This window comes from Neoarius graeffei, chromosome 1, assembly GCF_027579695.1.
Source record: "Neoarius graeffei isolate fNeoGra1 chromosome 1, fNeoGra1.pri, whole genome shotgun sequence".
NCBI classification, from domain to species: Eukaryota; Metazoa; Chordata; class Actinopteri; order Siluriformes; family Ariidae; genus Neoarius; species Neoarius graeffei.
In genome coordinates this window covers 113,843,602-113,870,460 of record NC_083569.1, presented here as the reverse complement: position 1 = coordinate 113,870,460, position 26,859 = coordinate 113,843,602, and the positions used below count along the sequence as shown (strand labels likewise).

The 26,859-nt window shown below is 40.6% G+C and overlaps 1 protein-coding gene and 1 pseudogene across 1 annotated transcript in view; both read right to left on the bottom strand.

Annotated features, from left to right (window-relative positions):
• The window catches only part of LOC132882157 (B-cell receptor CD22-like), a 173,218-nt gene that overhangs the window by 131,689 nt on the left and 14,670 nt on the right, over positions 1–26,859 (bottom strand). Inside the window, exon 4 of the mRNA XM_060915426.1 lies at positions 3,514–3,849. Coding sequence (XP_060771409.1) covers positions 3,514–3,849 — 336 coding nt within the window. The remainder of the gene's footprint in view (positions 1–3,513; positions 3,850–26,859) is intronic.
• LOC132897899 (U2 spliceosomal RNA) lies at positions 2,416–2,529 on the bottom strand (annotated as a pseudogene).

Genomic DNA, 26,859 nt, shown 5'->3' with positions numbered 1-26,859 from the left:
ATGGTGGAACCCAAAACCGGAAACATTAAAATTCCGTTTCTGTTCGGAACGAACCAATAGGAAAAAAATTCTGGTTCAAAGCTCTGGTTAGAGGTGCAGAAATGTGTCTCATTTATGACACTAAATTAGTGAATCACTCGCCTAATGGACTTACATTTGATTAAAATGTGGCGATATCAATGTGACATTAAGATGTCCATATGTAACTTCATAACATTTTGAAATATATTCATAAAGCTTTGCTTATTTATTTAATAATTAACTGGATGTACTTGCACCAGAAAGTGAAGAAAAATAATAACAAGAAAAATAATTTAACACGGGCAGCAGATTCAACACCAGTTTCCCCCGCTGACTGTGAGCGTCCCTCTACAGCGCATGCGCAGTCTGTGTATTTGGCTGTGAGAGAGTCACTCTTATGGCCCTTTTCCACTACCCTTTTTCAGCTCACTTCAGCTCGCTTCAGCTCACTTCAGCCCGACACGGCTCGCGTTTCGACTACCAAAAACCAGCACGACTCAGCTCGTTTCAGCCCTGCTTAGCCCCTAAAACTCGCACCGTTTTGGAGTGGGGCTGAAGCGAGCCAAACCGTGCCGACTGAGGTTGGGGGCGTGAGCAGACACTCCCCTGTGCACTGATTGGTGAGGAGGAGTGTCCTCACATGCCCACACACGCCCCGCGAGCGCGCTGGGATCTGTAAACACCGCAAACCCGGAAGAAGAAGAATTATGAATTACGAGAATTTCTGAAGCCTTATGCGCCTCGCCTCATCTATACGCTCTTGCCAGTATCTGTCCGCGTTGTCGGTGACAACAAGCCACAGCACCAAGACCAGCAACACTAACGACTCCATGTCCTCCATGTTTATTGTTTACTATCCGGGTCGTGAGACTACCGCTTAAAAGCTCACTGAATCAGTGACATACAGAGCATCGTGCAGGAGTTCGCGGAGCGCAAGGCTCGTCGTATGCCCTTCAAATAATGCGCGCAGTAGGCTATTGATGTTTTATTATGAGCCATGTACAGTATCCTAATGTTTTTTTGTTTCTGAGTTACATGTTCGTTTGAAGGACTTAATGTACAAACTAACATAGTTGCACCCCGTAGTGTTGAAATTGGTAAACACAGTGCATTCAGTGAGGTTTACACCGCCCTCCTTTTATTTCTGACTCTTCCTGTCAGCGTTGCAACCTCTGAGCGCTCATTCGTATGCCCTTCAAATAATGTGCGCAGTATAGGCTATTGATGTTTTATTATGAGCCATGTACAGTATCCTAATGTTTTTTGTTTCTGAGTTACATGTTCGTTTGAAGGACTTGATGTACTAAATAACATAGTTGCACCCGGTAGTGTTGAAATTGGTAAACACCGCAGTTGCGGACATTTTGTAGCCTAAAATGATGTTATGATAAGCTTTAATAAAGGGCCCGGTCATTTGCCCCGCCCCCGGCCCGGCTCGGACTTGTTCCGCCACTGTCACTGATGTCACTGTTTGCGCTGCTTAACGACATCACATGACGTCCACCCACTTTCGCTAACTCCACCCAATGTGTCCACCCACTTCCAGCCAGCACGGTTCAGCGCGGTTGTAGTCGAAATGCAACTCCAACAGCCCCGCTCAGCTCGACTCAGCTCGACTCGGCACGGCACGGCTCAGCCGCGTTTGTAGTGGAAAAGCGGCATTAGTTTTGAACGAGTGGTCTGGGTCTCTCATAAATTTCAAGCAACTCAAGGACTACTTAGGCAACGAAGTTGTTTGGGAAAGCTATATTAGCTTGACGATGGCTCTTTCGAGGTAATTTAAGACTCTCTTGGCCTTAAGAGGCTTTTGGGAAACCCACCCCTGTTCATTCTAAATAATATATTCATATTCAGTTACATCTCTAGTGTTGACCTGCTCTGGCTTTCTGGATTTTATAATAAAACCCTCCAGCCCATAGATCCTCAATCATCTCCTTTGTCCTCTTTATATCAGGGAAAATAAACGAATGACAAAATGAGGAGCAGAGACGGAACAAAAAGACAGCACATGGCTCGTCACCAAACTCGACCAGCATTCAGAAGAAGAAGAAGCCTTCATTTACCACATGGACACTTAAGCACAGTGAAATTCATCCTCTGCATTTAACCCATCTGAAGCAGTGAACACATGCACACACACCCAGAGCAGTGGGCAGCCATACTACAGCACCTGGGGAGCAGCTAGGGGTTGGGTTAGGTACCTTGCTCAAGGGCACTTCAGCCCAAGGCTGCCCCATGTTAACCTTACTTCATGTCTTTGAACTGTGGGGCAACTGGAGCACCCGGAGGAAACCCATGCAGACACGGGGAGAACATGCAAATTCCACACAGAAAGGCCCCCCATCGGCCACGGGGCTCGAACCCAGAACCTTCTTGCTGTGAGGCAGCAGTGCTAAACACTACACCACCGTGCTGCCCAAAAACTTGCTCATTTAGAGAACATATCAGATATTAAACTGATAAGAACAAATACTACACTTGATCTTAGCCAAAAGGCCGAGAAGTGAAGGGTTCTTTAACTGCTTTACACATATTAATAAATATTGAATGAATCTCAACTGACATTCACACCACCATATCATACTCTGTTTAACGGTGCTGACTACAAAGTGATCTGAAATTTTCAAAAAAATTTTCCATGCATGACATTTTCCTACATCTCGCAAGAACAATATCAGGCTGACGAGATGTGATCATTTTGATGTCCTGAGGGTCGCTTTTCTCTGTTATGGGACCATTTTCCTCCCTCTTAAGGTATACGGTACGGCCCTACAGAAACAGGAAACAGCCGAATGCGGGGAGCTTTAACCAGTGAGCATAACTATGGAACTGCGTCACACCAGGATGGTGACGCGAAGAAAACATTGTGACTCTGCATCGACCTCGGAGAGTTTTGAGTCACAGGGATGTAATTTGTGGTTGACCTTCATGAATAGATCCGTGAAAAAAAGACATATATATTTTCTCTGTTACTGCTTTTGTGTTATTGTTTCTTTCTCTGTAAGATCAAAACATTAGGTGTATAACTCCATACACGCTACCGTGGAGTTCATGGCTTCTAAGGCTAAGATAGCTAAACGCTAGCCAGAATGATTTAGTTATCTGTCCAGAAAAATGACACATCAACTAACCTTGCTCTATCTTGCAGTTACACTCACTAGGCAGGCTCTCCTTTTCATTTACGCTGGCTTTTAGTTGGCAGGAGAGCCGAGTCCACCATGTTTGCCCACACCGATTTGTTTTGGTTCAAAGTAGGTCCAATACGCCCCATGGTGGTCATATGATATTGTTGCTCACTTGCTTCAGCGATCTCCGGAATCGTAAAATGTGGGACGTATTTTATCTCGGCAAAATATTTACACATAGGAGACACAGTGTGTGCAGCAACAAAGCATCTCAAAATTCCAACAGCAAGAGAAATCAAACATTTTACCCAGAATTCAACTTTGCAGTCAGAAACTTTAACCCAAACCCATTGTTAATGTTCCTCACCAGTGATCCATAGAGGCTGTGGATTGCTGTACGGTGTGTGAAAGGCTGGTTCTCCTCTCTCTCCTCTGCACATATAAACTCCTGTGTGATTCAGAGCAGCAGGACTGAGAGTGTATTTGCCTCCAGATCCTCTGCTGCTGTCTGAGAGGAGCTCCACAAACATGTTATAGCCACGACTATTTGTTATTTGAGTTAATCCGGATCTGTAGGGAACAGTTGTGTACCAACTGAATGTCCAGTCTGTAGAGGAGCCTGTAACCTCACAGCTTAGAGTCACTGAGTCTCCTTCAGTCAGCCAGCTCTGTGGAGATACACTCAGTACTGGCGGTGGTCTCGCTGTTGCACAGGAAACACAAAATGGTTAATTTGTAGGTTTATTTAATAATGAGAATTTAAGAATATCTAATTGCACATTTTAATGTCTCACTCAAGCAAACTCACACACCCACATCTTCCAGTGTAACAGCATCACTGAAGTGTGATGAGTGTGAGCCTCCTCTCTCTGCTCCTCTACAGGTGTAGTTACCTGTGTGGGTCACTTTAACACCACTGATTGTGTAGACCTGTTCACTACTGACACGACTGTGTGAAGGATCTTTATACCAGCTGTACTGCCAGCTAGAGACACTTTCATCCTCTATGTCACATCTCAGAGTGACGGCGTCTCCACTGAACACCTGTTTATCAGGATTCATGGATGCTACAGGTTTCGAGCTCGCTGTAGAACAATAATACAAGATCTAAACTATCATGATGAATTTGTCATCATTCATATATCATGATTTCAGAACAGTGGAATATTTATCATCTAATCTCCAAAAAATGTTTTTATCAACAACAAAATTCTCATCTCATCTCATTATCTCTAGCCGCTTTATCCTGTTCTACAGGGTCGCAGGCAAGCTGGAGCCTATCCCAGCTGACTATGGGCGAAAGGCGGGGTACACCCTGGACAAGTTGCCAGGTCATCACAGGGCTGACACATAGACACAGACAACCATTCACACTCACATTCACACCTACGGTCAATTTAGAGTCACCAGTTAACCTAACCTGCATGCCTTTGGACTGGGGGGAAACCGGAGCACCCGGAGGAAACCCACGCGGACATGGGGAGAACATGCAAACTCCACACAGAAAGGCCCTCGCCGGCCCCGGGGCTCGAACCCAGGACCTTCTTGCTGTGAGGCGACAGCGCTAACCACTACACCACCGTGCCGCCAACAACAAAATTAATTTTTTTAAAATGCATATTTATGACCAGGTATCATCTGTTTCCAAACTGAACTGGATAATGTCGGCTGTAGTCTTTATGAACCATATACATTATGATGCATTCTTACGCACTCGTGTTCCTGTCACTGGTAAAATGAAGCAGAACAGGGCTGTGAAACACAGCTGTATCAGCAATAAGTGGTGATCGTGATGTGAGCAGTTCCAGTTTGTGTGAATGTGATGAAAGTGATTTGTCAGTAGTTATGGTTTCTTACAGAAGCACTTTATTTTACAAAGCCCTGGTCACTGAGTCACAGAGTAACTACAAAAGACCAAATACACAGTCAGGAAATGTTATAAATAATTACGAATTACATCAAGATGTTAGATGAGTGGAACTACACATCTGAGTTTCTGTGATATATGCAACATCATCAGAATAATATTGAAGAATTTACAAACGTTGAAACAAAATGAAATATTCTGATTCAGATAATATCTTGGACCAGGTACAGAGGTACTATTTTTATTTAAACACAATAATTTGGAAGAATCTGCAAAAGTTGAAATGAAATATTCTGATTCCGATCACATCTTGGGCCAGGTACAGAGGTATGATTTTTATTTAAAACACATTAAACCCATGTTTTCATAACAGTGAATTTGTGTTTAACTCTCATTATCTTTTCTATCATAGTTTATGAAAATTGCTTTATTCAACAAAATCAATATGACTTTACAACACTTGATGGAGTTCAGATGTTTGTTTATAAACATATATACTGCATATTATAACGTGACATATCCAACCCCAAATCTGAAAAAAAAAAAAAAAAAAAAAAAGAGTTGGAAAATGGAAAATGCAAATTAAAAAAAAAAAAGTGATTTCTAAATTTACTTTGTCTTGTATTTCATTGCAGACAGAATGAACCCAAGATATTTCATGTTTGCTTGGCCAACTTCATTTAATTTGTTAATATACATCCATTCCTGTGTTTCAGACCTGCAACACATTCCAAAAAAGTTGGGATGAGGCAATTTAGGGCTAGTAATGAGGGAAAACAATTCAATAATTATGTGATTTGAAACAGGTGATGTCAACAGGTGATTGTAATCATGATTTGGGACAAAACCAGTATCCAGGAAAGGCCGAGTATTTGAGGAGCAAAGATGGGCCGAGGATCTCTAGTTTGTAAAGAAATGTGTGAGAAAATGACTGAAATGTTTCAAAACAATGTTTCTCAAAGGAAGACAGGAAGGGATTTTGATATTTCACCCTCTATGGTGCATCATATCATTAAATGAGTCAATGAATCTGGAAGAATTTTGGTGCGTAAAGGGTAAGAGCTCAAGCCTATCCTAAACACCCGTGATGTCCGATCCCTCACACAGCACTGCATCAAGAACTGCCACTCATCTGTCGCTGATAGAACCACATGGGCTCAGGATTACTTTGGCAAACCTTTGTCAAGCTACAATACAGAGTTACATTCACAAATACCAGTTAAAATTTCACTGCCCAAAAAGGAAGCCTTATGTTAACTGTGTCCAGAAGAGCCATCAACTTCTCTGGGCTCAAAGGTGTCTGGGATGGACCATCACACAGTGGAAACGTGTATTGTGGTCAGATGAATCAGTCTTCCAGGTCTTTTTTGAAAGAAATGGAGACTGTGTGCTCTGGACCATCCAGATTGTTACCAGAAACAAGTCCAAAAGCCAGGGTGTGTCATGGTATGGGGTTGTGTCAGTGCCCTTGACAAAGGTAGCTTACACTTCTGTGATTGAGCATTAATGCTGAAAAGTACACTGAGATTTTGGAGCAAAATCTGCTGCCTTCAAGATGACGTCTTTTCCAGGGAGATTTCAACAAGACAATACAAAACCACATTCTGCTCACATTACAAAGGCGTGGCTATGGAAGAAGAGGGAGTGTCCCCTCTGTCCCCAATAGAGATCTTGCAGTCACGTGACCGGAAAGTACACAACCGCCATCTTGTCGGTCAAAAACACCACTGAATACTGCTGCACTCGTGTACAGAATGGATCAATTTCAACCGACGGACTACACGGCTCATTTTTCTAATGAGCAGATAACTAGATATATGTCTAAAATAAACGAGCTACAGATTAGTGACCCTTATGGCTTTCCAGACGGAGTTTTCACGACCGGATTTTGAACTGCCAGCGGAATACCCGGACATGTATAATTACCTCATTAACTTTCCCCTTGCTGTTCAGTGGTGAAGCACTGCGTGCTTATAAATCTCTGGACAGTTATCTTTACAGAAATTCAGGATTTGTCAGCGAATCAGATGTGGCATCTTGTAAACAAGAATCCTCATTGGATGGGTAAGTCACTTAAGTATTACTAGTACTGATACTAGATGCACTGACCAGCCGATTATAGAATAGAATAAGGTAATTCCAAATCGTCCGTCTTGTTTACATGGATCTGGCGTTGGAGAGAGAGAGGCTTAGCAGTGGAGGTTTGAGTGGCTGTTTTCTGAGCTTAGTCAACAGGCCGGCTCTGCAGCCTCGCTTTTGCTTCCTCTCCCGATGCCGCCTCCTTCTCTTTGCTTCCGATAACAATCCACCGAGACCCCGCTGGTCTCACTATCTCGTCCAGAATGTTTTTTTTTTTTTCTCGTCCGGAATGTTGTGCATGCGATGGAAATCGCTACAAACCGTCATTTTCTGCTGGAAACCAATGTCCAGTAAGTCCATACGGTTGTAGTGGATATTGAAGTCCGGTACAGACGAACAACATGCAAAAATACACACAAAAAACAAAAACCGTGCACAGGTAGGGAGAGCTTGTAGCCGCAGCCGTTGTAGTAGAATTGTATATAGTAGGGTTTTCCAGAAGAAAAGGTAGAAGTAAAAGCAGAAGTAGAACCAGAAGTAGAAGTAGAAGGTGGAATATGGCGTTTGACCGACAAGATGGCGTCTGTCACAATCTGGATCAGCTGTGACGTCACATGCAAGTGCTCCATAGAGAATGTGTGGAGAATTTAGAAGTGGAAAGTATGACAGTGACGACCCTGTACTGTTGCACACCTTAAGACCTGTTTGCAGGAAGAACAGAACAAAATAACACCTGAAACGGTTCATCACTTGGTGTCTTCCATCCATAAACATCTTGTAAGTGTTGAGAGAATGAATGGCAACATTACAAAGTGGTAAATGCTTTACTGTCCCAAATTTTTGGACGTGTTCCACATATCAAAATAAGTGTTTATTTTGAGGAAAAACAAACAATAATAATAAACGTGCTTTTGTTTCGTTTCAAGTGCAATGCAGGTCAAATTTATTTACAAATTATTGTTTTGTTTTAATTTCAACATACCGTCCCAACATTTTCTGACTTGGGTTTGTATTAATTACTGTGTATTTACAGCTAGAGTATCCATCCATCCATCCTTTATCTGTAGCCGCTTATCCTGTCCTACAGGGTTGCAGGCAAGCTGGAGCCTATCCCAGCTGACTATGGGCGAGAGGCGGGGTGCACCCTGGACAAGTCGCCAGATCATCGCAGGTCACAGACAACCATTCACGGTCAATTTAGAGCCACCAATTAGCCTAACCTGCATGTCTTTGGACTTTGGAGCACCCGGAGGAAACCCACGCAGACACAGGGAGAACATGCAAACTCCACACAGAAAGGCCCTCGCCGGCTGCTGGGTTCGAACCCAGAACCTTCTTGCTGTGAGGCGACTGTGCTAACCACTACACCACCATGCCGCCCGTGTATCACGTAGTGTATTCAACCTATGTAATACACTTATGTTAACTATATTTCTGCAAACCTGTTAATTTCTACAAATTAAATTTTTTTCTCTCTAAATTTTGTAGTTTATTTCCTATATATAATATCCTTTTTTGTATACTTGGTACTTTTGCACTCCTTCTTCACTGCCTTATCTTTTTCTCTTTATATATTTTGCTGCTGTAACAATGTAAATTTCCCCTTGTGGGATAATAAAAGGCTATCTTATCTCATCACTGATCTCTGAATCCTGTCCTCTGCAGGTGTAGGAACCACGGTCAGAGTCACCAACAGACCAGAGAAACAACTCCGGGTTTGTGTGGACTCTGTAGACTACATGTCCTCCCTCTGTGGAGAGTGGATCTTTGTTTTTATACCAGCTGTATGACCTCTGAGAACCTCCTCCTTCCTGTGTGTTACATCTGAAAGTAACACACTCTCCAATGAACACATGTGTATCAGGCTTTATGGACACCACAGCTTTAGGTCTCTGTAATAAAATATGTACGTGTATGTAGGTAGGTTAAAAAACAAAGGACGTAGTAATTCTCAAGTGTACAGAGGTAGAAAGAGACATTTTAAACACCACTATAAATAATTTTATTTGACAAACTATAGATGCATCAATGCCATTTTTTCAGACTGAGTATGAGTAAATAGTTTTGGTACTTCTTGATACAGACATGAAAATTTGGGAGTTAGTATTGAACCAAATGTTCACAAATTTTTTTTTAGGGAAATGAATATTATGATTTTTCTGCAGCTGCAAGCTTTAACCACCCAATATTTCAAAAATAGCTAATATAATGTTGGCAAAGCAATTCTTTGTCAGTTTAAGTTGAAATTAAGCCACAGTAAAACATTCTTGCCAAAGGCATCTTTTTTTCTGTCATTCATCCAGATATCCTCCTCTTAATCATCTGAACTTCTGTAAGGATTTAATTACAGTGTATGTTTTATTTGTAGAAATGAAATCACACAGATTTACAGATTCAATAGATTAGCAATACATTCCAAAAAAGTTGGGACAGTGGCAACAAAAGAGAGGGACAGATGTGGAGTGTTCCAAAAAAAAAAAAACCTCCTGCCTGGAACGTTCTACAGGTAAAGAAGTGAACTCATAATTGGAAAGGCTCCGTCATTCACAAGCAAGGATGGGGCAAGGTTCATCACTTTGTGAAAAACTGCAAGGACAAACAGTCCAACAGTTTAAGAACATTTCTCAACATACAATCGCAAGGAATTTCGGGATTTCACCATAGACAATCCATATTTTTTTTCAGCTTTATTGGGAACATTAACCATATGAAATACATAATAAAATTACACAAAAAATTTACAATAATTTACGAAAAGGAAAAAAAGTTAATGTCACCCAAAGGGGTCAGCACGAACGGGAAAACCCATGCAAGGTACCGCCCACTTTTAACAATAAAAAAGTGAAATCATGAAACTATTATTCACAACACATACATTTATGATAAATATGATTTATAATAAAGTCAGTGTGCTAAGTTTGATGGCACGCGCAAGATCGGACGGCGGACCAGGTGCATGGTCTCTCTATATCGTAGCAGGTTTTGAGTAGTTTACACAGAAATCCTACAACATAGTTTCTAAAAGAGTTCGGGCTGCTGAAAATATCATCATCAAAAGGTTCAGAGACTCCAGAGAAATCTCTGTAAGTAAGGGGCAAGGCCGAAAACCAATATAAAACCCTGTGACCTTTGATCCCTCGGGCGGCACAACATTAAAAACCAGCATGATTGAATAAAGGATATGACTACACAGCAAATTCCCCAGTGTTGAATTAACACCTTCAGAGTTCATTTGTGTCTAATTGGACATACATACATATACATGCTGTGGTCTGACAAGAACTGTTTTTAGAAATCATGGATGTTACGTCCTGCAGGCTGAAGAGGATTAGGACCATCCAGACTGTTACTAGCACAATGTTCAAAAGCCAACATCTGTGATGATATGGGGATGTTAGTGCTTGACTAAAGTTTGTAGGTGAACGAATGAACAAAGACTACCAGTGGATGGAATAATTAAGGAGGACTACCTCAGAATTCTTCAGCATAACCTCAGATCATCAGAAGCTTGAACAGAGTTGAGTGTTCCAACAGGACAATGACCCCAAACACACATCAGATCTGGTTGTGGAACGGATAAAGCAAGCTAACATTAAGCTTTAAGCAAGTCCTGACCTCAACCCTCTCAAAAATATATTTCAAAGTTGGGTTTTTGCTGGAAACATACAAAGCAACTTGAACTCAACCAATTTTGCCAGGAAGAGTGGTCAAATATTCAACCAGAATTCTGCCACAAGCTTGTTGATGGTGACCAAAAGTGTCTGATCAAGGTGAAACTTGCTAAGGGACATTTAACCAAATATGAGGGTGTTGTGTGTGTATGTATATATATATTTTTTTTTTTGACTGCGTGTTGATTTCAAAAATCCCCAAATAAATTAAAAGTAGTGCACCAAATAATTTTTTTTTCTATGAAAGTTATACAATCATTCTGCCACAAAAAAAGAAAAGGTCTTTTGTAAAATTCTGACCACAACTTTATTTCTAATAAAGTGGCTGGGAATTGTATAGGTTTTACAGTGCAAGTCTATACGTGTGCGCGTGCGCCCGCCAGAGGTATGCCCTCTGCTGAGTGCCTTTCTAGTTTATTTTTAATGACTTGGGTGAAATGATTCATACTCAGGAATTAATCAGCAGGGTTTTTTCTGCACGTTTCCAAAATTAATGCTGAACATTAAGTGGTTTTCACACAGTGCCTATTGTGTTACTTAGTGTATGTATTAGAAATTATTTAATCTTAACATTACTAACATTTGAAAAATTAAGAACACGCACACTCTACTTGTCTTAGCTACGTGTCTGCATGGAGTCTGTGGTGCATGCGCGAGCGGCGACACGGTCTGTTGTGCATCTCCTCTTACCTGTTTTGTTTGTTTTAAATCGTGTGTCTTTTATACGCAACAAAAACAGCAACCATTTAAGTTCCTGAACCGTCAGCGTGTAAGCTACAAAATGAAACTAAACTCAGTCGTTCTACTGGTGAGCTTGATCACTTTTCTAGTTGTTGTCAGACATGCAGTTGGCTACAACTCAAATACGCATGATGGCCGAGCAAATCGCATCACCTACGCAAGGGAATTTCTGCTGAATCTCAGACCATCTCTTGCACTCCCTCGCTTGGATGACACATCGCTGCTATCACTCGATTGTGTCAAAAGTAAGAACTCTAAAGCAAGGAAACGCGGAAGGAAAGGTGGGATCCGGGAGTGGATTAAAAGGCAACCCTACCGACAACCACTTCCATCGATCATGCTGGGCAATGTCCAAAGATTAAGGAACAAGGTGGATGAGCTGCGAGCCAGCAGCCAATACCTTTCAGACTACCGGCAATCCTGCCTCATCTGCTTGACTGAGAGCTGGCTCACGGACACGGACCCCGACTCATCAGTTGACCTGGAGGGCTTCATGCTGGTGGGAATGGACTGCAATCAAAACTCCGGGAAAAAGAGAGGTGGGGGCGTGTGTGTTTGTGAACAATAAGTACTGTTACCCTGCACACATAAAGCACAAAGTTTGCACAGACATTGAATTGCTTTCACTGTGCCTGAGGCCCGATCACTTGCCTCGGGAAATACACCAAATTAGACTTTTTCTATTGCACCCTCAGCCGACACACAGGCTGCTGCCACTCTGCTTCATGAACTGGTGTCGCAGGCAGAGACAGAGGCTCCTGATGCGGCTAATTTCATAATGGGAGACTTCAACCTTTGCACTCTAAAGGAACTTTTACCCACGTACCAGCAATATGTCACTTGTCCCACTCGCGATAAAACCTGCCTTGACCACTGTTATAGTAACATACCGGATGCCTTTTACTCTAAAGCACTACCCAGTCTAGGGAACTCGGACCATAAAATGATTAAATTAAGCCCTGCCTATGTACCCAGGCTCAGGCGTGAGAAAGTTAAAAAACTGGACGTTAAATGCTGGACCGCTACCGCGACTGGCGCACTTCAGGATTGCCTTGCGAGCACGGATTGGAATGTAATAACAGATGGAACAGATGACGTCAACGATGCGGCGTTTGCCATTGCCAGACATATACAATTCTGTGAGGACACAATCATACCCAAAAAGACTATTAAAATGTTCCCCAATAATAAACCCTGGGTGACTCCGGAATTAAAGCAACTTCTCAATCAGAAGAAGAGTCTATTTAAATCGGGTGGAACTACAGAAGACAAAAAAAAAAAAAAACTGTACAGAAAAAGATCAAAAACCTGATTAAAGACTGTAAATCCGCGTATAAACGCAAACTTGAAGGTTTTTTTCAACAGTGACCCTAGAAGAGCATGGCAGGGGGTACAGACAATTACAGGTTACAAGCCTAAGAACCATCTGATGGCAGTAGACAATGAGCTCGACATGGCCAATGAGTTAAATGATTTTTATTGTAGGTTTGACACATATGTAGGTTTTATTGTAGGTTTGTTTTTTTTCCATTTCCGTTTCCGGTTGAGAGTACGTCGTGCGCATTCTGGCTGCCGCTTCTCACCAGAGCTTTTGTATTTTATTTTTATTTTCTTTTTTAATTTTTATTTATTTATTTTTTCTGTGTTTGTGTAGTTTGATGTTTGTTTGTGTGTTTTGTCCGCCGGTTGTGGTGTAGCTCCGGACCCAGTTTTGGGCGTCGGTTCCCTCCAGGCCTTGGTTCGCTGTGGGCGATGCCTGCGCTCCCAGCTGTGGACTGCAGTGAGCTCGTTGCTCATTTAGCATTCGTGGTTGTCCAGCGCTCTGCGCTTTAATGCTTGGCGTGATGTTCTGAGCGATGTTGCTCGGTGGCATCGCGGCGGCTGTGCAGGCGGTTTGGGACATACCAGCGCTCTGCGTGGTGGAGCTTCTCTGCTCACTTTGTGGATCCACGGCGTGGTGTTCAGGCGATGTGGCTGGCAGCGTCGCGGCGGCTGTGCTGGAGATGTGGGACTCGTTTTCATGTGCCTTTCGGTGGGACTGTGGCTGCTACACCATGGGAATTACATCCTGACCCCTACTTGGTGGACTTTTTACTTTTTATTATTTATTCATTTATTTATTATTTTTTTCCCTTTATTTTTTATTTACAGTGCAATGCAATAATGAGTACACCCCCCCCCCCCCCGAAAAACGACATTTTTCACAGTATTAAAATGAACACAAACAATATGTCCCAAACAGTTCCTTGTTGATTTATTGCACTATGTTCTTACATTATAACTCAAGCAGAAAGGTGAAAAGATGCCTTAAATTACATAATTTTCTGTTTCCGTGAAAGTGGGGTGGAGCAAAAGTGAGTACACCCCACAACAAACTCAATTACATCCAGTACATTTAGTACTTTGTATGGCTTCCATTATTTGCAATGACAGCCCCAAGTCTCCTTGGCATGGAGTGCACAAGTTGACAACATTTGGCTACATCAATCTTTTTCCATTCTTCAAGGATGACATCTTTCAGAGCCTGGATGTTGGATGGAGAGTGATGCTCAATCTGCCTCTTCAGTATTCCCCAAAGATGCTCTATAGGGTTCAGATCAGGTGACATACTTGGCCATGGAATCACTCTCACCCTGTTCCTCTTCAGAAAGTCAGCAGTGGCCTTAGATGTGTGTTTTGGGTCATTGTCATGTTGAAAAATGGCACGACGACCAACGGCCCGAAGTGATGGAAGCATCTTAGCTTTCAGTATAGAGCAGTACATTTGAGAATTCATGATGCCATCAATGAAATGCAGTTCTCCAACACCCGCAGCACTCATGCAACCCCACATAAGAACACTACCCCCTCCATGTTTCACTGTGGGCACCATGCATTTTTCCTTGTACTCCTCACCCTTGCGACGCCAGACTGTTTTGAAGCCATCAGTTCCAAAAAGATTGATTTTGGTCTCATCACTCCAGAGTATAGAGTCCCAGTAGCCTTCATCGTTTTCAGCATGTGCCCTGGCGAACTCTAGACAGGCTTTTTTGTGACTGGGTTTTAGGAGAGGCTTCCTTCGGGGACGACACCCAGGGCCGTCGACAGGGGGGGACAACCGGGTATTTTGTCCCGGGCCCAGGCATGAGGGGGGCCCAGAACTGGTCCCTCATGAAGATGCCATTAATCATTCTGTTTCATTTCAAAATGTGTTGATTTGGGGGAGAAAAATGTGCTATATTTGCATTCAATGAATGATTTCTGGTTCTTTTGCCTTTATTGTCTTCGAAAATAGATTCAAGAACCCACCTACCACCCCTAATGCAGAAATGGTTTGGTCTTTGATTAAGGCGCTAAATAACACGGCACTATTCCATCATAACGCTTCGACAATAAGCGTGCGAGCCCGTTTGCCAACATGCACAAGTCAGGAGCAAAGAAAAGAAAAGAGAAAAAGAGATGAAGAAGCCAAGAGCCTCAGGGGCTCACTGCATAGATATTTTAGAAAAGATTTAGATGATGCAGCAGGTGGTGAAGGCAGTGGGGCAGCTGAGCCAGGTAAGATGCAGATAACTTTTTTCCAGCCCCGTAATGTAACCCCGGCACGCGCAACGCGCCATTCATAATTATAAAGTAGGGGATAGCAGGGTACACTGAGTGAACACTGAAATGCACAGGGCATTGAATTATTTCATAAACATATCGGTTTAATAACACTGTGTTGCATATATCTCAATGAAGCAAAGAATAGCACATTGGCCCGCAATCATATCCAAATGTTTTAGGCATAGTTCGAATTACGTGGGAGCCAATGGGAGCTGAGCTCCCATTCCCTCAGGCTCCCATGAAAGAAGCAAACTTAATTTTCTGTGGAAGTCTCTCAAATACGTCATATATCACCATAATAAGCTTGAATAGCCTATATCACCATATAAATAAAACTCGTTTCATTTCCGATCACCATGCAGCCATAACTTTGTATTGAACGTGTTATTAAACCGCAACATGTACGGCTGTACTTCACCACCACACCACTATGCGCGCAAACTGAAATTTGCAGCCTGCGAAATCGAATGTGAAGTTAAGTCCGAAGAAGACTTGTCCTCTATCTCACAACGATCTTCCTTTGTTTAACTATATATATATATATATATATATATATATATATATATATATATATATATATACACACACACACACACACACACAATATATATAATTTAACTATATATATATATATATATATATATATATATATATATATATATATATATATATATATATATATGCGCAACACCGTGTGTGCGTGCGTGCATGCGCACGCCTGTGTGTGAAAGCTGTGCACTGCAGTGCGCAAAAGTGCGCTGGTCCAGGAGAGCGAGTATGCATTGCTTTTTTTTTTTTTTTTAAATAGAGACCCCCATAGGGTCAAATTTATAATTCGAACCCTGGTTTTAGGCACGCTTGCTGAGCTGCGCTGAGCTGGACTCCGGTTAGCTGAAAGCCCGTGGAACGCTGCCTCTTGTTAATTAAACCTTATTTTGTTGGAAATCATCCCGTGTAGATACGACGGCATGTGAAATTGCCAGCTAGATAGAGTTTAATGTAACGAATGGGCTATAAATGGGGTGTTTTGAGGTTAGTCTGTTGCAAAACATTAAACTTTCGCTTAGACTGGATACTCTTCAAACAATTCCCTTGCTCAAGTGAAAAATGATAGGCCTGTATGAAAAGCGCAATTAATGAAAGTAGCCTAATAAGCCCTAAATGAATAAAACAACCTCTGTTTTATTGTTGTTGCTTACACGTTAAGATTTTGAAATCTTCTCGGTCCAGTTCTATATCCAGGGAACGTTGTAATCCTTTTGGTTTATCCGTAATAAACGTGTCAGCCCCCAGGTCAGATAGGCTAATGTTACGTGGTTGGGAGGGTGTCAATTTTTTTTTGTAACATTCTAAATCGAGTACGGAAAGGATGTTTATTAAAAACAAGCCAAAAAAATACACTGAAAAACTCACTGTATACATCACTAGTGGTGATGCTTCTATGTTCAGATTTTGGGAAAGCCATAACTCTGTTCTCATTGAGGCCCAGTTCCATCCCGTAAACAATCATTTTGGTTTATCAACTACCTGCGCTCAAACATGTCACAGGAGAGGCTCAATGGGCTGGCTATGCTCTCTATACTGTTTTTATTTTTTATATCTTTATCTATTTATATTTCTTCTATTTATGATGTGGTTGTCCTGTCTTACTGTTATGTGTTGTATGTATGGTCAGGTGGCGTTCAATTTCCCCCTTGGGGATTAATAAAGTTCCTCAATCAATCAATCAATCGAGCGCGAACTTGCAAAGAAGCTGGACTTCAATGACCTTATTGACGACTTTGCCACAGCAAAAGTCCGGCGCATTGCATTTCGCACCTGAATAGTTGCAGACTAAGGAAATGTTCAAACTGTAAATATGTTGAAATAAAATGGTTGACTGTTATAACGGGCTTGGAATACCTGTTATTTAAGGGTTGGAGTGAATGGAGACTGTGAAAAGAGGGGTTGGGTGTGGGTGGTTGCTGTGTGGCGATGTGCGTGCGCGCGTGTGTGTGTGTGTGTGTGTGTGGGGCACTCAGATTATTTGGGGGGGGCCCACTCAGATTATTTTGTCCCGGGCCCAGCCAAAGCTGTCAACGGCCCTGACGACACCCATGCATGCCATTCCGCTGCACTGTACGGCATATTGTGTCATGTGACACATTCACTCCAATTTCAGTCTCTACTTCCTTAGATACCTGTTGTGCACTTGCATGCCGATTTTCCTCAACTTCTCATTACAAGCCGCTCCTGCCTGGGTGTTAATTTTCTTGGCCGGCCTATACGTCTCTGTACTTTGGCTGCAGTTCCATCTGTCTTGAATTTTTGGATCACTTTTGCAACCGTGTTCTTACTGATAAGTAAGGCTTTACTGATCTTCTTGTAGCCCTCACCTCTCTTGTGTAAAGCAATAATCCGCTTTCTCAGATCCAGAGACATTTCCTGGCCATGAGGTGCCATTGCTGACAGCAGGAAATGGGAAAGGGTGGTTTGCTTTAGGTAACAGCCTTTTGTAGCCAACTGCCTAATTAACACCTGTGTAATGACTAATTAGACTCACCTGTGGTTAATTATTTGTTCAGGTCCACATTGGTAGCCTAAAAAGTTGCTTTACTCAGAGCCCTTCAGTGGGGTGTACTCATTTCTGCACCACACAAATTACACTAAAACTGAAATAAAAATCATTTAAGTTATATTATTAGCCTTTGTTTTGAGTTCAAAAGCTCAACAGAACCTGTGTTTAACTTAGTCTGGGAACATTTTGGAAATATATCTGTGTTCCTTGTCATATTGTGTGAAATGTTACTTTTCAAAGAGGGTGTACTCATTATTGCATTGCACTGTATTTGTCTATTATTGTAAAGCGTCATTGGGTTTCTTGAAAGGCGCTATATAAATTAAACTTATTATTACATGATTTTAAAACAGAGCAGCATTTGATTAGCATGGAAGTGAGGGGTATGGAGGGTGCAAGTATGGACATTTCTGTTGATAAGGTAAAATCCTTTTTTAGACGCATAAATCCACGTAAGGCTACTGGGCCGGATGGTATCAGCAACAGAACTTTTAAAATGTGTGCAAATGAGCTGGCACAGCCCTTCCAAAGGCTTTTCCAATGGCCCCTTGACACTGGTGTGGTCCCCAGTCTTTGGAAATGATCTTTAATAGTGCCAGTGCCTAAAAACAACAGACCCAGGGAACTTAATGACTTACGCCCTGTTGCACTCACATCCACTGTAATGAAGTGTTTTGAAAAAATCGTTCTAAACCAACTTCTCTCTGAAGTATCACATTCTTTAGACCCCAATCAGTTTGCTTACCGTGCCGGGGGGGGGTGTCGAAGATGCGCTCCTTACCTTGACCAACAACGTGTATGAGCATCTTGAACACCCAAGGAGTCTGGTAAAAAATTTTTTTGATTTTAGCAGTGCTTTTAACACAATACAACCACATTTGATGGTGAGAAAGCTTTTACACCTAGGAGTAAAGCCCAGACTCATACTGTGGATTAATGCTTTTTTAACTGAACGCAGTCAGCAAGTAAGATTTAACTCCCACATCTCCTCACTGAAAACAATTAATACTGGAGCACCGCAAGGTTGCGTTCTCTCACCAATTTTATACACGCTGTACACCAATGACTGCCAGGCATCCTCCCCAGCTCATACCTTTAAGTACGCCGATGACAGCACTGGTGGGCTTCCTACATTGACACCTTATCCGTTGAAGGTTTTGAAAGGGAGGTTCAGGGATTTATTTGGTGGTGTACAGACAACTTTTTATTGGTCAATGTTAAAAAGACAAAGGAAATGGTGATAGACTTTAGCAAAAAAGGAATGCCTATCTCCCCATCCAAGATTAATGGCAAACAGATAGAGCGGGTCTCATCTTACAAGTATTTGGGAATAGAGATAGACGACAGATTGTGTTTTAACCAGTGTGCACAGACCAAATGTAAGAAGCTACAACAGAGGATGTTCTTTCTTAGGAAACTCAAAGATTTTAGATTAGACTGCAGTATTCTCCAGCTGTTTTATAAATCACTTTTACAGAGTATTTTATCATTTGGGCTAATCTGCGTCTATGGAAATATGCACGTACAGGACCACAAAAAATTGCAGCGTATCATTAAATCAGTCAGCCGGGTTATTGGTGTGGACCAGACATCTGCAGTTGAGCTGTACAATGAGCTTATTTTAAGAAAGATGGATCAAATTTTAACTGACCCAACACATCCTCTGTTCCCAAAGTTTTTAAGAAGCACCAGGTCTAATAACAGATTTCTGCAGAGGCCAATCAGGACAGCAAGATACTACAAATCATTTGTACTCACAGCAATAAGACTATACAATAACATACCAAAAACATCTGCTGCACTTTAGTTTACTTATCTGTACAAATTTCCTTTTATGCATTTTATTTATCTAGCGCACAGTTTTTATCTCTTATTGTTTTTATCTTACAATCACACCTTTTATCACAGATTTATTTTAATGTGGTATGTCTATTGTCTTATCTTACAATCACACCTTTTATCACAGATTTATTTTAATGTGGTATGTCTATTGTCTGTCTATATGTCTTTGGTATGTTTTGAGGAGATGTGCAATATGGACCACTTGAGTTTCCCCCTGGGGGATAATAAAGTTTATCTTGACTCTTGACTTGTGTTACAAATTGTTTTATTTGTACTCTTGGAAAACATTTCCAGAAAAAAGATGACATTTAAAAAATTTCCATTATTTGAACCAATAAAATCCAATGCATTCCTGGGATTTTCATACAAAACCAAACTAATAGACTTGGCAGTGTGATGCCACTCGGAGCCTGCTGGTGAAATTAGTGAAACTAAAGTGTTGATGGTGCTTACACTATAGCCAGTGTTCATAAATGTACCAGTTCATGGACCAGGTCACTGCTGCCAGGCTGAAACTGAGATTGGTTTAAATAATGGAAATTTGTCAGACTTTGCAGTGCAAAACTGAACAGAAACAGGCCAGAGAAGAAAGAGAGAGACAAGGAAGAATAATCTTACTACACTGGATAATGAAAATAACCAGCGAAAACACAGATATGAGCTGAGGTCTGGTGTTCAACTTTCCTCCTGATCCTGATGAATGTTGAAGTCGTTCAGTTAAACGATGATTTTCTGTACTTTCAAGCAACGCTTTAATTGTATACTGCTTTTGATATGAATAACAGTGTCATGAAAATTCCAATATAGAAATACAAAATCACTATCCTTTTCCTTAACCTAGCTCAATCTGGCAACCCAACCATTGTGGGGGGGGGGGGGGGGGGGGGGGAATATCTGTGCCCCAGTGCTTGTTGCAGTTCCTATTTTTAACCAGTAGGTGCAATAATAACTGTAATCCAGCCACTGGGGGTGCATAAGCGTACTCTTGGTGCTGGTCCCAAGCCCGGATAAATGGAGATTGTTTAATAAGATCCTAGAGAATGAGAAAATGCTGAATGAATGGAGAAAGAGAGTGTGCTAGTCCCAATATACAAGAATAAGGGAGATGTGCAGAGCTGCAGTAATTACAGAGGGATAAAATTGATGAACCACACCATGAAGCTATGGGAAAGGGTATTGGAGGTGAGATTGAGAAGAAGCAAGCTGTGAACAGCAGTACGGGTTTATGCCAAGGAAGAGCACGTCGGATGCAATTTTTGCTTTAAGAATGTTAATGGAGAAGTACAGGGAAGGCCAGAGAAAGCTACGTTGTGTGTTTGTAGACCTGGAGAAGGCATACGATAGAGTGCTGAGAGATGAGTTATGGTATTGTATGAGAAAGTGTGGAGTGAATGAGAAGTATATAAGAGTGGTGCAAGACATGTATGAGAACAGTGAAACAGCAGTGAGGTGTGCAGTTGGAATGACTGAATGGTTCAAGGTGAAGATGGGACTTCATCAAGGATCTGCTTTGAGTCCTTTCTTGCTTGCCATAGTGATGGATAGCTTGATGGACAAAGTGAGGCAAGAGTCACCGTGGAACATGATGTTTGTGGATGATATTGTGATGTGGTGAAAGTAGAAAGGAGATTGAGCTGGGTTTGGAGAGATGGAGGTATGCACTGGAACGAAGAGGAATGAAGGTGAGCAGTAGCAAAACAGAATACATGTGCATCAGTGAGAATGGGGAGGAGAGTGTAGTGAAGATGCAAGAAGTAGATGTAAAGAAAGTTGGTGAATTCAAGTACCTGGGATCAACTGTGCAGGAAAACGGGGGCTGCGAGAGTGAGGTGAGAAAGAGAGTGCAGGCAGGGTGGAGCAGTTGGAGAAGGATTTTGGGAGTCATTTGTGATAGGAAAGTCCCAGCAAAAGTGAAAGGTAAGATGTATAAGACAGTAGTGAGACCATCTGTGATGTATGGATTAGAGACCGTACCCTTAACGAAGAGACAGGAGGCAAAGTTGGAGGTGGCGGAGTTGAGGTTTGTGATGGGAGTGACAAGGTTGGACAGGATAAGGAATGAACACATCAGGGGGACGGCGCATGTGGAGAGCTTGGGAATTAAGCTAAGAGAGATGAGACTGAGATGGTATGGGCACATCCTGAGAAGAGATGCAGAGCATGTTGGAAGGAGAATGTTGAGGATGGAGCTGCCAGGTACATGAAAACAAGGAAGGCCAAAGAGGAGATACAGTGCTCAGCGTAAATGAGTACACCCCCTTTGAAAAGCAACATTTTAAACAATATCTCAATGAACACAAACAATTTCCAAAATGTTGACAAGACAAAGTTTAATATAACATCTGTTTAACTTATAAGGGGAAAAAGTAAGGTTAATAATATAACTTAGATTACACATTTTTCAGTTTTACTCAAATTAGGGTGGTGCAAAAATGAGTACACCCCACAACAAAAACTACTACATCTAGTACTTTGTATGGCCTCCATGATTTTTAATGACAGCACCAAGTCCTCTAGGCATGGAATGAACAAGTTGGCGACATTTTGCAACATCAATCTTTTTCCATTCTTCAACAACGACCTCTTTTAGTGACTGGATGCTGGATGGAGAGTGATGCTCAACTCGTCTCTTCAGAATTCCCCAAAGAAAATAATTTCTTTCCACCACAAAGGTGAAGGTTACAAGATGATCAGCAAAGCTTTACTTATCAGTCAGAATACTGTAGCAAAAGTGGTCCAAAAATTTAAGAAAATGGAACTGCAACCATCTCACAGAGACATCCAGGTCGTCCACGGAAGTTAACACCTCGATAGGAGTGTCTTCTGATGAGAAGGGCTGAAGAAAATCGACATGCAAGTTCCCTGCAGTTATCTAAAGAAGTAGAAAGCTTCGAGGAAACCCACGCAGACACATGCCACTTCCTCTGGCGGGAAATTTCGGAAAGGCAGTGAGGTGAGGAAAGGACTCTCCAAACATTTTACCGAATTGGATGGCTTTATTGGTGAATTATGCCACCAAAAAAGAACTTTACAGCCGAGGAAGGCGAGGACATTAAAAAGTCACTCGACTTTCTGGCAGAAGAGGTTTCTGTTACTAAACAGCAACAGAAAACCATCATGGAGCTGGTGACGGAAGTAAAGTCGCTCAGGCTGCAGAACGCCGAGAAGGACCGGCGTCTCGCCCACCTGGAGAGCAGAGTTGCTGATTTAAAACAGTACACCAGGATGAACGACGTCATCGTCACTGGGATCCAGATTAAACCCCGGTCATATGCAAAAGCAGTGACAAGGGAGGGGGAATCTGATGAACGGGGCAGCAACTCCGTGGAGCAACAAGTGTCGGCATTCCTACAATCAAAGGGAATCGATATTGATTGTAACAACGTCGAGGCCTGCCACATTCTACCCAGGAGAGACAAGGAGAACACCGCCGTCATCATGAGATTCATCAGCCGGAAACATAAAGCTACACTACTGAAACAAGGAAGGAAACTGAAAGGGACAAATGTCTACATCAATGAGCACCTGACAAAATGCAATGCTCACATCGCCAGAAAAGCACGACAACTGAAGAAAGAAAATAAAATTCAATGTACATGGATCACCAACTGCAACGTTTTCATCAAGCTGAACAGGACACCGGAGGAGGTGAGAGTTCTGGTCATACGGAACATCGAGGACTTGGACAAATACCAGTGATGACTATCAGGACTGTACAGTAATCAATACCGACGTGACACTACACCAAACCCAACCATGACATACACCGAAATAACTCCTTCATCCATTACTCGGAACACTACTCGGCTCACGCAAATGCTTGTTGATTATGAAAACCTGGAACTGAAACCACATGAATTCACTGACCATAAACTACTGGATACAGAAAATGACATAGACCCGGACAATAACTTTTTTTCAACCATTAAGGACAATTGCCACTATTACACAGAGGAACAGTACAATCAGTCCACTAAGGCCGTGGGAAAATTATCAATACACTTCAACAGCAGAAGCATGGACGCTAACTTTAAACACATCAAGAAATACTTAAGTCAGTTTACTCATCCATTCAACATAATTGCCATCTCAGAGACCTGGATTGACATGAAGAAAGGAGTGGATTTCGAACTGGCTGGATATGAATTTAATTCTATAAACAGGAAAAATAAAGGTGGAGGAGTGGCGGTGTATGTGGACTGTAATTTGAATTATAAGTTAATAGATGGCATGACAACTGTGATTGATAACTTATTAGAATGTTTAACAATCGAAATTAATATTGAAAAAAGTAGAAATGTATTAATTAGCTGTACATATCGAACGCCAGAAACTAGTATAGAGGGGTTTAAGGACTGGGTAGAAAAGACATTTACAGTAGACAATAAAGTTTTCATTTGTGGGGATACAAATATTGATCTGTTGAACCCTAATAAGTACAGTATGACTGAGGAATTTATTAATACCATGTACAGTATGAGTCTCCACCCAAAAATTACCAGACCCACCAGAATTACTGACCATAGTGCTACCTTAATAGATAATATATTTACCAATGATATAGAGAATAACATAAGTGGAATATTAATCAATTATATTAGTGATCATCTACCAGTTTTTACAATTTATGTCTGTAATCATAAGAGAAATGTGACAGACCATAAACTTAAGTATAGAAGAGTTAGGACTGAGGAGGCCATGTTTGCATTAAATAATGATTTATTAATACAAGACTGGGAATCAGTTTATATAGAGAATAGCATTGATAGAGCATATGATAACTTTTTAAGTATATTCAAATTATTATATGATAAAATTTGCCCACTGAAGCAATATAGTACAAAACAAAACTATAATGACCAACCTTGGATTACTAAGGGATTACAAAATGCCTGTAAGAAGAAAAACACTCTATATAGAGAATTTATTAAATTAAGAAGCAAAGAGGCAGAAAATAAATATAAAAAATATAAAAACAAGTTAACAAGTATCATAAGGAGATGTAGGAAGGATTATTATGGTAAATTAATTTATAATAAAAATAATATTAAAGGAATATATTAAATAGTATTATTAAAGATGGTTCTTGACACATTACCCTAAATACTTTAATGACAAAGGTATCGAAAATTATAACATGGATGTAGTTGCTAATCGTTTTAATAATTGTTTTGTTAATGTTGGACCAAGATTAGCTCAAAATATCTCTGATCCAGTAACAAATGATGATTGTATAGATAATTTTATAAAGAGGAATTCTTGTTCTATGTTTTTTTACACCAGTAGATGAGAAGGAAATTATTGATATAGTCAATAAATGTAGTAATAAAATATCCACAGACTGTAATGATATCGATATGAAACTAGTGAAAACTATAATTGGGGGGGATTTCTAAACCATTAACATACATCTGTAATTTGTCATTTCAAACTGGTACATTTCCAAGCAATATGAAAATGGCAAAAGTAATTCCATTGTATAAATCTGGGGACAAACACAACTTCACAAATTACAGACCTGCTTCTTTACTTCCTCAATTCTCCAAAATTCTTGAAAAACTATTCAATAACAGATTAGATAAAGTCACTGAAAAATACAAACTACTCAGTGATAGTCAATATGGATTTAGAGCAAATAGATCAAGAGAGATGGCACTAATGGATTGAAGAAATCAGTAACTCTATAGATAAGAAATATGTCGCTGGGATATTTATTGATCTTCAAAAATCTTTTGATACTATTAATCACGATATATTAATTAATAAGATGGAACAATATGGGATAAGGGAAGTTGTATTAAATTGGATAAAAAGTTGTTTGAGCAACAGGACTCAATTTGTGAAGTTGGGTGACTCTGTCTCAACTCGTTTGAATATTGATTGTGGTGTCCCTCAGGGGTCAGTATTGGGTCCTAAACTGTTTATTCTTTATATAAATATGTGCAATGTATCAAAGATATTTAAGATGGTATTATTTGCAGATGAGACATATGTTTTGTTCTGGAACAAATTTACATGAGTTAGAAAACAATCTCTTCAGAATTGTGCAGGTTAAAAAGTTGGTTTGTTCGAAATAAATCATCATTAAATCTGTCTAAAACAAAAATCACGTTATTTAATAATTATAAAATAAATAGGGCAATAAATGTACAGGTAGATGGTGCTGATGTTGAAAGAGTTTCTAATAATAAATTTCTTGGGGTAATAATAGATGATAGAATTAATTGGAAATCACATATAAAATACATACTAATGAAACTATCAAGAAGCATATCTGTTTTGAGTAAAGCTAAGCACGTCCTGGACTATAATTCACTCCGCATTCTTTACTGTTCCCTGGTTTTACCGTACTTAAATTACTGCTCAGTGGTGTGGGGAAATACGTATAAAATGTTCACTTCATGCAATAACTATACTTCAAAAAAGAGCTACAAGAATAATTCATAGTGCTGGTTACCGAGATCATACTAATTCACTATTCTTAAATTCAAAATGTTTAAAATTCAGGGATATTATAGAATTTAAAACTGCCTTAGTAATGTACAAAGTAAGGAATTATAATGTACCAAGGAATATCCAAATAATGTTCTCAGATAGAGAGGGGGGCTATAATTTAAGGGGGAAATTGAAATTTAAAATTCGCAGTGCTAGGACAACGTTAAAAATGTTCAGTATTTCTATTTGTGGAGTAAAGCTTTGGAACAGTTTGAATGTGGAGCTCTTATATACATGTATTGTATGTGTGTATATATGCATAGCATAAGTATTTGTATATATGATTTGATTTGGTCAATATTATACCATGTTGGTATGTCGGTATGATTTTTTTTGTTGATTTTGTTTTCTTTTGTATATATAGTTTATTATGGTGGAAAGTGACGTTTGATTAACGGTGGTATAGAGGGTTAGGATTTGATAAGTTATTTACTTCTTCCTAATCCTTTCCGAACATTATTATGTTATTGCCTTGTGGCTACGCTATTCTGTTTATGACGATGTTTTGATGATTGCATTTTTATTTTTTGTTGGTTTTTATATCTTCTTTACTGTTCGGAATAAAATTAATCAATCAATCAATCAATCAATCAATAAAAAAAAAAAAGCCAAACTGGGGTGACTATTTCCCGGGACACAATACGGCGTACACTGCAGAGGAATGGCATGCATGGATTCTGTCCACGAAAGAAGCCTCTCCTAAAGCTCAGGCACAAAAAACCCTGCCTAGAGTTTGCCAGGACCCATGCTGACAAAGATGAAGAGTACTGGGACTCTATACTCTGGAGTAATGAGACCAAGATGTTTTTGGAACTGATGGCTTCAAAACTGTATGGCGTCGCAAAGGTGAGGAATACAAAGAAAAATGTATGGTGC